Source organism: Xenopus tropicalis, chromosome 3 (genome assembly GCF_000004195.4).
Source record: "Xenopus tropicalis strain Nigerian chromosome 3, UCB_Xtro_10.0, whole genome shotgun sequence".
In the NCBI taxonomy this organism is placed as follows: domain Eukaryota; kingdom Metazoa; phylum Chordata; class Amphibia; order Anura; family Pipidae; genus Xenopus; species Xenopus tropicalis.
Window position 1 is genome coordinate 118,319,592 of NC_030679.2, and position 11,278 is coordinate 118,330,869.

Genomic DNA, 11,278 nt, shown 5'->3' on the forward strand with positions numbered 1-11,278 from the left:
AGTTGCCAGGAAAGCTTTAATAAATGGGCAAGACATCAAACTACTAGGTATCCTGTAAAGGAGGACTAAAGCCTAACTAAAGAAGTAGAGCAGAAATGTTGTACATAAGTTTTAGGTTTTATGGCATTTTTAGCCATACTCATTTTTAGGATTTAGTTCTCCTTCAGTGTATATAAAATATATATAGGGATGCACCAAATCCAGGATTTTGCCTTTTTCACCTGTTTCTGATTCGGCCGAATCCATAGTCCTGGATGAACCCTGGATTTGAAAGGGTTAAATGTACGCGTGAACGCGGAAAATTTTTTCGCCGTGTGTGCAACCCTTCCAGATCCTGATCAGCATGTGCTAATCCGGATTCGGTTCGGTATTCAGCCGAATACCTTGGGATGGATTCGGGGGTACGGCAGAACCCGAAAAACTGGGTTTGGTGCATCCCTAATATATATATATAACAAGCAGGAACATTTATAGGAGTTAAGCTGACCATACACACACTGATATTATCATATGAAACAAGGTTGCGTACGATATTTGGTGCGTGTATGGTGGATTGATGAGACAACTGATATCGCAAAAGCCTTGGATACCAGTCGCCTCGTCAATCGCTGACAAGATGACCAATCAGCGGTGTTGAACAACCATTGGCTGCAGGAAAGATCGTAATTGTAACGTGTATGGCCATCTGTAGAGGGTAGATTACTGGCATTAAAGTACAGGTACATAGAGGAGCAGAAGCATTATCATGTACTTTACTGCAAATGAAATATCTTATATCTTTTTTTTTTATTAGTGTTTGTCACTTAAAAACCACTTTGATTTTCTTTTTCTGTTTCAGGGGTGATGCCACAAAAATGAAATTTGAAGGGAAAACATTTAATTTGTATGTGAGAGAGAAGGAGGTAAAATAATGAGTAAACGTATATGTGCATGCAAGCAATTATGTGGGAACAGTGAGGTACAGAGATGATGATGATTATCAGACTCAACAAACAATATATGCAGAAATAAAGCAAGCTAGGGCAGAATATTGTTAATTATGTTTTGGGTTTCTGTATCAGAGCTAATGGACCGACTTACAATGTACTGTATATACAGAACATACATTTATAATATTAGGCTGATTAGTAAATAATTCAGATTCTCATTACATGGCAGCTCAAAAACCAGTGCAGTTTGTATCAGAATGTAATAAACAGCCCTGTAGCATCAGCTTATATAACATCACAGACACTTTAAACAAAATCCAAGATGGAGAGCTCCTGTGAGATCAATGAAGGGCTACTAACTTTTACATTGGTTCAGTAAGTTCAGCATATAAAACATGGCATTTCTAGCCATATTCGTAAAGGGGTAAAGGGTGCATACCTTTCATGTACTTTTGTTTATGACTACAGGAGAAGCGCCTGGTGCTCACATATGTGGCTCCAAATCCAGAGGCATGCAAACACCTGTGGAAATGTGGGGTGGAAAATCAGTCATTCTACAAGTCAGTGCGCTTATTTTCCTAATGCTTATACCTCTTAGCTTGGCTACGCATTCACCTGCCCACCTGTCTTATTCATTACAACTTTGTAATTCATTATGTATTTTGTTATAGTTTAAGAATTATTTGTCTTCTTCTGACTCTTTTCATCTTTCAAGTCGGGGTCACTGACCCAAGCAGCCAAAAAGCTACTGCTCTTCAAAGCTACAATTTTATTGTTATTTTTTATTGCTTAATTCCCTATTCAGCCCCTCTCCTTTTCACGTTCCATTCTTTCATTCAAACTACTGTCTGGTTGCTAGGGTAAAGATCCTAGCAACCAGATAACTGCTGAAATACCAAACTGGAGAGCTGCTTAACAGAAAGCTAAATATCTGAAAAACCACAAAATATAAGAAATTGTCTCAGAATAGCACTCTCTACATCATACTTAATTGAAAAGGTAACAGTCCCTTTAATTCCAATAGAAACATAACTGCATGTCTCAAATCATTATACTAAGTACATATCCTGTTTATATCCCTCTAGAGACATTGCATAATACTCTAATTATTCACTTGTATTATCAAATACACTTGCATCTGTAGCTGAGCTGTTCTTTGTATTTACCTGAGGTATCCTTTACCCTTCCATGGGTCATGTACCATTCCATTGGCCGTCTTCCTTTCTCTTGAGATGCTGACCTCCATTTTCCTTGGGTTGTTCTCTAAATTTCCTAGGATGTCCTCCACCTTCTTGTGATTTCTCCTCCAGCTTTCACTTGGCCCTCCTTTACCTTTTTTGTCCTGCCTTCCCTTCTCTTCACTGTTCCTCTTTGATTAGGCTCTACCTAGCCCCTTTAACATGATATATTTTATATCCCAGGACATTTGACATTTTTCCATTTTTGCTTTAGTTAATTTATTATATTGTTGCCACCCTCCATTTTTCCATGAGCTGCTCTCCTTTCTATATGCTGTCTACTACATTTCCTTTATCAATTTTTTAGATTAGAAAACTCCAACCAAGTTCGCACAGTTTCCAGCAGTAACTTATTCTTTAAAGGCAGCCGTTTTCGATACAGGTAAGTATAGAATGAGGAAGAGAACTTACCTCCACTAGGTTTTTACCAGTATATTCTGTGCTTAAAGAATAAGTTAGCCTATAAAAAAAAGAATGCAAAAATGTAAAATTGATGAGAGCCATTCTATGAACATTTGCAATTTACATTTATTATTTATTTATTTTTTAATTCCATTAAATCAAGGGTCCTTGTACTGTTAATATAATGAATTTTGTTACAACGGCGCCACTTGCTGGTCAGTTTCTGACCATGGTGTAGTGGTCAGAAAGAAAGAAAGAGGGCTGGTCTGATATGTGTCTTCTTATCTAAACAGTGGTAGAGTCGCTAAGGAAGTTATGGAATCAAGTGCCATGATCAAGAGAGACCCACCTGAAATCCACAGGTAGTCCCATCAAATAGAATCATGCTTGTACATGAATGCATCTGTAACCTTCAGTAACCAAGTATTACTTCAATCACTCATTCACTCTCATTTCATAACAGATTGTTTTTTTATATGATCACTAAGTATAATAACTTTCAGTGTATATTTAAAATGCAATGTAGGTTAAATTAAATGCACAGACTGATAACTATATAGAGACTATTCCCATTAGAGAGAGTGGGAGGTCAATAAGCAAGCCTTTATGGCATAAAGGCTGCAGAGATGGTATGACAAATAGAAAGATTCTTTTTTCACTAATTTTATGTGGCCATTATGGATTTCTCGAGTGCCCGACACTGTATCTGTATATGTATTTCCACTTCCCTAGCAGAGAGACTGGGGCTGGGTCATCTGGACCATATACCGTATTTTTCGCCCTATAAGACGCTCCGGAATATAAGACGCACCTAATTTTAAACGAGAAAAATCTAGAAAAAAAAAGATTCTGAACCAAATACTGTAGTAAAATATTTTATATCAACTGTATAAAGTTAATTGTCTCTGGGCTCGCACATAATGAGGCTTCCCCCAGGCCCCCCCCCAAGCATCCTTCAGCTTCCCCCAGGGCCCCCCCAAGTATCCTTCAGCTTCCACCAGGGCCCCCCCAAGTATCCTTCAGCTTCCCCCAGGGCCCCCCCAAGTATCCTTCAGCTTCCCCCAGGCCCCCCCTAAGTATCCTTCAGCTTCCCCCAGGGCCCCCCCAAGTATCCTTCAGCTTCCCCCAGGGCCCCCCCAAGTATCCTTCAGCTTCCCCCAGGCCCCCCCCAAGTATCCTTCAGCTTCCCCTAGGACCCCCCCCCAAGTATCCTTCAGCGTCCCCCAGGGCCTCCAAGCATCCTCCAGCTCCCCCACGGCACCCCCAGCATTTTTCAGCTTCCCCCAGGGCCCCCAAGCACCTTGCATTTCCCCCCTAACCTACCCCCACTGGCCTCCGGCTCCCGTGATGTCTTCCTCTCTGTGCCGCGGCTCCCAGCAGCTTCTGTGCTTTTATAACGTTGCGCCCTGTGCGTGTGACGTCAAGGGCGCAACCTTATAAAAGCGAGGATGCGGCAGAGAGCCGCGGCACAGAGAGGAAGACAGTTCGCCGTATAAGACGCACCAACTTTCCCCCCCAGTTTTGGGGAAGAAAAAGTGCGTCTTATACAGCGAAAAATACGGTATTGGATTCTCCATAAGTTCACACTCTTTACCACACTCTTTAGTTGACATTTTTATTTACTAAAAACAGTTCTCTTTAACCCTGCTGTGGCATAATTTTCATATGTAAATTTAGGATTTGGATTCAGTTCAGTATTTGGCTGAATCTTTCATAAATGATTCAGGGTTCAGCTGAATCCTAAAATAGCGGATTTGTGCATCCCTAAAAAAACACAAAAATCAAACATTCATAGGCAGCAATTTTGGCTACAGGGATAGCATAGGGACAAGTTAACTGCAACTTTAAATGTTGTTACAATTGTATGAGCTGGACCATGGACAAATGCCCCTTTGGCTTGTGTATCAAAGAGGCCCTGTCTCACCCTTAATATAGGGGTAACCTTATTATTCCATGCCTCTTTTGTATGCTTTTAGAACATTTTTTTTAAATACTTTTAATTTATTTATTTTAATTTATTTATTTTTTTGTAACCATGTTTTCTTAATGACAGGGCGGGGATGGTGCCAAGCCGCAGTTGTCCTTCAATCAGTCACGGGCTAAGATTGAGCAGTGTGCCCCGCACACGAAGAAGGGCTGTACATATATCCATCATGGAAGGTTTGTGCTGACATGAAAAGGTTTGGAATTTAGGCTGTGACACACACTGCTATCTATGACTAGCTTTTCATAAAATATATATTGCTTTCATACAAAAATGCCATTTAAAATTTTTCCAGTGATCCTAATATGTTAAAACAGTTTTGTCAGAAGGGAGTGCTAGTCCAGAGCTGGGCCAAATCGTATTGCTGCCCAAGGCAATCATTCACTGCCCGACACCCCAGCAACCCATCAGCATTGCAACACTCCCTGTACTGTGCCATTGGAACGTGCTTACCCTGCCTCGCCCCAGTTCTGGCCCTGTGCTAGACATCCGGTTAATGACTCTTGCATGGAGATTTTTCTGAAAAAGAAATAAATTAGGGATTGGGGGGTTACCTAACATATCGGCACCCACAGTGAATTCAGTTTGCCTTGTCCCTTAAGGTATACTAAAACATTGTGCATAGAACATATGAATAGCATTTTCCCTTTTCAGCCTAATGCTGTACTATGACAGTGACAGTGGGGTAGATTGTATTGTTCTTGCTGAGCTGCATGTTTAATAGGGGTGCGCTGAATAAACACAAAAGTGCAGAAAGGTGAAAGAGAAGATGACATGGAAAATATTAAAAAGGTTTAATAGAGATTTTTTTATGCAATTTTTTTGGTATCACTAAGGGCACCAACATGACTGTATTGCTCTTGTGGAGTACAGAGACTCTAATATTATATCTGGCTTTGCATGTAGTAATTAATGAACATGCTGCACTGTATTTAGTAGTTATAGACACGGAAATAAAAGTGAGGATTAAGATATATCTGTAAGTAATGAGCAGCTGGTACATATTAGTGTATGATAACAGATAATATAAGATTCACAGGTAAAAGAAAAGGGCATGTAAAGTGGTGAGAGAGTGACTGCTGTCTCTGTGTCAGTGGGTGTAAGGGGCAGAGGCAGTTTCATTGCATGGGGGAGTTGGTGTATGTGAGTGGGAGTGGTTGGCAACAGCTGGACTCTGGGTTTCCTGAGCTCAGTAATAAATATATTCATTCCCAAAATAGCTGCTGAGAGTCAGAAGCTTCACCTTGTATGTCAGAGAGGAGTGCTAGAGGAGGGGGGAGGCTCAAAGAGGGTGTAGAGAGACATGGATGTGCAAAGAGACAGAGCAGGTGAAGGAAGGCTGAGGCGGCAAAAGGAACCGTGAAAAGTGTGATCAGAAGAGCATACATTAGACAGAGAAGGAAAGCAGAGGCAGAAAAAGAGAGAACAATACGAAGGACAGACTGAAGCTGGAAAAGAGCTGGTTAAGGGCACCAAAACTGCATTATATAAATACTGGATATTTTAGGCCAATCTGAAACTGTGAGGAACTTTCTTCATCATGGTTAAGTGCCTTATCCGAATCAGGACCAAGGTGAATGTTCACCTACGCATGATCAATCACTGTTACCGTGATGTAAAGGTCCGTGTGTTGAATTTGGGGCCACGGCTTCTGGGAAGGGCTCTCGGGGCGCTCCCCCTTTTCCCAGCTCTTACTGGGGGTGTCCCAGCAGCAGCAACAGCTACCACAGCAGCAGCAGCGAGCCCCAGGGAGACTGGAATTTCAAGAGAATGCCCCATTTTGCAGCCTGACTCAGTCCGGTACCTAAAGGGTGTGTAGACGACTCTGTTTAATGTTCTATATATATTTTATATGTATTATTAATGATTGTCTGCTTCTATAAGTATATGGAAGTCTTATCTTCTTAGGCCTATTCATGTTAAAGTTGTCTATCAAGATTTGTGATATTATTGTGTGTAGAAATGTGGAACACTTTCACACCTAGCATGGAAAGTGTACCTGGGCTCAATACACAAGCCATTGAAATAGCCCTATGACAGACCCCCATGCTTTTTCCACTTACTTTTTTGGTTCCTCTAGCACAGTGCTGTCCAACTGGCGGCCCGCGGGCCGCATGCGGCCCGCGACCCCCCTCTGTGTGGCCCCCCACCTGTCTGGCTGCTTTGATGGCTTACTCTTGTGTAAGCTTTAAATGGTATCAGTACTGTGATTAACTGCCCCCCCTGCATGGTTCTCACCTCAGATTCAGGCTGTAATCAGGCTGTATTGTTTAAATATATAATCCCCTGTACTGTTCACACCTTTTAATCTCTGCATTGTTCACCCCCTGCAGTGTTCACACCTCAGGCTCAGGCTGTAATCACCCCCATTGTTCCCCTGTTCACACCTCAGGAGCAGTAGAAACCCACAAATAATCCCTGCATACTACAAAAAGAACATATACTGAGGTGGTACTGCAATTAAAAAGTTTAATATATAGTTATTGTGCAGACTGTAGGAGCAGTGCCAGCATTGTGTCACTGTAGGCTGCCTGTGTGTGCCATACACACAGGCATCATAGGGCAAGCAGAGTATGGCACACACAGGCAGGGTAGGGAAGGGCAGAGTATGGCACACACAGGCAGGGTAGGGCAGGCAGAGTATGGTACACACAGGCCAAGTTTGGCACAAACCAGCCAAGAATGGCACACACAGTGAAAGTATGGCACACACAGGCAGGGTAGGGAAGGCAAAGTATGGCACACACAGGCAGGGTAGGGAAGGCAGAGTATGGCACACACAGGCAGAGTAGGGCAAGCAGAGTATGGCACACACAGGCCAAGTTTGGCACAAACCAGCCAAGAATGGCACACACAGTGAAAGTATATCACACGCAGGCAGGGTAGGGAAGGCAGAGTATGGCACACACAGGCAGGGTAGGGCAGGCATAGTATGGCACATACAGGCCAAGTATGGCACAAACCAGCCAAGAATGGCACACACAGTGAAAGTATGGCACGCAGGCAGGGTAGGGCAGGCAGAGTATGGCACACACAGGCAGTGTAGGGAAGGCAGAGTATGGCACACACAAAGGCAGGGTAGGGCACACAGGCAGGGTAGGGCAGGCAGAGTATGGCACACAGGCAGGGTAGGGCAGGCAGAGTGAGTATGGCAGGTTTTTGCTGTACTAAAACCATTAATATGGGTATGGTCATGTGATAACATGGATGTGGTTTCAAGTGGGTGCAGTTTCAAAAAGGGGAGTGGTCAAAACTGGCTTCCATTATCGGCCCTCCACCACGTAGGTCGGAAAAATTCTGGCCCTCGGTACAACAGAAGTTGGACAGCACTGCTCTAGCACATCATCCTTCAAGCCTTAGGCGTATTAGCCTGGTGTGTGGGTTATTTGATATACATGCACACCAATGAAATTAAAGCTGCTTTATCGATGCATAGAGTACACCCTGAGAGAACAGGATGAGGCAGGGATCCCCAACCCTTTTCACTTGTGAGCCACACAGGCATGAAGAAATTTTTTTGGGGATAACAAATATCGACAAATATTGGCTAATTGCATAATATCTCCATGTGGACTGCTTGTCTACAGCAGGTAAAACTATGGGGCACATTTACTAAGACACGAATCTGAACCGAATTGGAAAAATTCCAATTTGAAAACGAACATTTTGCGACTTTTTCGTATTTTTTGCGATTTTTTCGGCGTCTTTACGACTTTTCGGAAATTGTCGTGACTTTTTCGTTACCAATACGATTTGCGCGAAAAAACGCGAGTTTTTCGTAGCCATTCCGAAAGTTGTGCAAAATCTGGCGATTTTTTCATAGCGTTAAAACTTGCGCGAAAAGTTGCGCCTTTTTCGTAGCATTAAAACTCAAAAGGTGCGATGTTTCGCGCAAGTTTTAACGCTACGAAAAAACGCCAGATTTTGCGCAACTTTCGGAATGGCTACGAAAAACTCGCGTTTTTTCGCACAAATCGTATTAGTAACGAAAAAGTCGCGACAATTTTCTGAAAAAATCGCAAAATACCGATCATTACGAAAAAAACACAATCAGACGCATTCGGCCGTTCGTGGGTTAGTAAATGTGCCCCTATGTCTTTGTGCTTCCAAAACTTGTCTCCAGAAATTTAAAAATGGGCACCTACTTTGAGGCCCCTGGAAGCAACATCCAAGGGGGTGGTGAGCAACATGTTGCTTAAGAGCCACAGGTTGGGGATCACTGTTATGAGGAAAACAGGAAGGTAAGTGCTGTGGGGATGCACAGCAGGCTCTAACTTACAATGGGGGTGGTAACAAAACAAAAACAGTTCTTTTTGTCACTTTCTCTTAACAAAAAAAAAGCTTAAAACCCAACAACCAAAACCCTTTATCAGTGCCTCTCTACAGTAGTACAACTGCAGCAGGCCAAGTGGTAGTTGTGCAACAGCTGCCATGCTAATGGTTGCCTGTGCTTAATCAAGTGCCTAAGCTTGGCTGCTAGAATGTCTGGTCTATTTCTGGTTTCCTTTTCTTACCTTGCTGTTGCTGAGCCTAGCTGTTCTCTTTCTGCAGGTCTGGAGGCTCTCCGTGACAGCGCTCATTCAACTCCTATTCGCTCCTCTGATCATATGGATGCTTTCTCACCTCATGCTTCTCAAGAGACAGTGATCAGCGATGAAGCCTACACCCCAAGCTGCAGCATCCTTCCCACTCCTGTCAGTGAGCCTAGCTTGGAGCTGACTATTGGGCAGCAGATGAATGGTGCTTCGTGCAGCCCACAGAATGAAGATAGTGAAGTGGCATCAACCCCTGTCTCTGATGCAGAGATTCCTCCTCCAGCACTACCTGGCCTTGAGGGAGCCAGCCCTGTCGATTCTGAGCCAGAGCAGGCAAATAAGTTTCTGCAAAGTGTTTTTCGACTGCTGGCAGTTACATTCTTTCTACTGTTGGCGCTGCTACTACTGCTCGTTATATTGGCAGAGTCCGAGCTGGAGTTGGCGTTTTTACGGGACATTCGGCTTACGCCCGAATTTCAGCAGTTTCACTATCAATACTTCTGTCCCTTACGGCGATGGGTATCTTGCAAACTGCACCCTTTTCTGCGCCTCATTGACTCCTGAGGGCGTAACAAGAATGCTGTGAGCCCTCTGTGATCTAGAGGCGTGCTGTCTTCCAGTGTCCTCCCTTTCTCACCCTCTCTTGGCTCACAAGTCCTTGGCTGGATGCAAGAAAAATAATGCTGTGCTGGGGGTTGGGTGGGCTTATATGTATAGTGGCTACTTAGGAATTCAAACTGTGATGGGGGCAAATTATGCTCCAAATACAGTGGTTTCCAAACCTCTCCCTCTCCCAACAGTGCATGATATCAAGTTATTCATACAGCATTACAGTGTGGTGATCAAAAATGCTCATTCATTGGTTGAACCAGCACCTTGGATACTATGTTAGGGTAAAGCACTGCAGAAGGCACCTGAGGATAAGGTTGTTTCCTTTTTTTATTGGAACACAAACAAAAGGTGCTGCAGGCAGGTTATTGGTTTGTCAGATGCATGTGGCAGTGTTACACAAAATCCACTGTAGCCTGCGGCATCCATCTGAACTGACTAGCAATCAGCCTGGCAGGAAAGGAGTTACAAGAGTGATGGGATGACAGCCCTAACCGAGGAGGAGTTTGGAAACCACAGTCCTGAAACAGTACAATATGTGCATGAGGAATTCCATCTGCTCTGGGTTCATTACAAGCTTCGCCGTTTCATACATATTCATTTGTTTGCTGCCAGCTCAGCTCCAGGAAATATCTAGGCTTGGGCTATTCCAGCTCAGGTTCATGTCAGAGAAGGAAATTGCTACACAATGCATCCAGTCAGAAATATGGACACACATTGTAATGCCTGAAATGGGATGTAAATACCTTTGCTCAGCCATTGCTCACCCAGGACTACAGCTCCCTGCATACTTTATGTGATTATATAGGGTTACAGAAACCTGGGAGCTGTAGTCCTGCAACACCAAGGATGACAGTTTAAGGCAATAGAAGTTAATAAATTATTTCCCAAACTCTCCAGGATAGTGGTCAAGGTTATAACACAAGAGGGTACTCCAGTGAGAATTGCCCACTGTGCATGCCCCCAGCTTCTTGTTTGTTATTCCTGCAATCAGAGCTGTAAAGTGGTGCTTCACCTTTAAGTCAACTTTTAGTATGTTATATAACATATATGTCAAACACAAGGCCCGGGGGCCAAATCCGGCCCACCTGGCTGTTTTATGTGGCCCTTGGTGAGTATGTGTGACCACCCAGCCTGATCAATTTCCATTTTCCTCACATAGTAACTAAGACTAAGGGGTTTATTTATCATGCTGTGTAAAAAGTGGAGTGAAGCATTACCAGTAATGTTGCCCAAGGCATCCAATCAGTAATCAGATTTAAACAGTAGCAAAGCATCTATTGGCTGCTATGAGCAACAACACTGGTAATGTCTTACTCCACTTTTTACACATTGTGATAAATATACCCCTTAGTATCTTACTAAGTATATTAATAAAAAATTTGGCCCGCGACTTAGCCTGTGTTTTAGATTTTGTATGTGATTGAGTTTGACACCGATGTTATATAATGTCCAGTTTTAAGCAACTTTTCAGTTGGTCTTCATTATTTTTTTTTTTTTTTATAGTTTCTATAGACTCTTTCCAGCTTTCAAATGGGGGTCACTGGCCCCGGCAGCCAAAAACTATTGATCTGTGAGGCT

At 43.1% G+C, this 11,278-nt stretch overlaps 1 protein-coding gene across 1 annotated transcript in view; it reads left to right on the plus strand.

Annotated features, from left to right (window-relative positions):
• frmd5 (FERM domain containing 5) overlaps positions 1-10,783 on the plus strand; it is a 28,198-nt gene extending 17,415 nt beyond the window's left edge. Inside the window, exons 9-14 of the mRNA XM_002932962.5 lie at positions 839-902; positions 1,398-1,489; positions 2,475-2,549; positions 2,863-2,931; positions 4,623-4,729; positions 9,105-10,783. Coding sequence (XP_002933008.3) covers positions 839-902; positions 1,398-1,489; positions 2,475-2,549; positions 2,863-2,931; positions 4,623-4,729; positions 9,105-9,652 — 955 coding nt within the window. The 3' untranslated portion in view covers positions 9,653-10,783. The remainder of the gene's footprint in view (positions 1-838; positions 903-1,397; positions 1,490-2,474; positions 2,550-2,862; positions 2,932-4,622; positions 4,730-9,104) is intronic.
• The last annotated feature ends 495 nt before the right edge of the window (positions 10,784-11,278 follow it).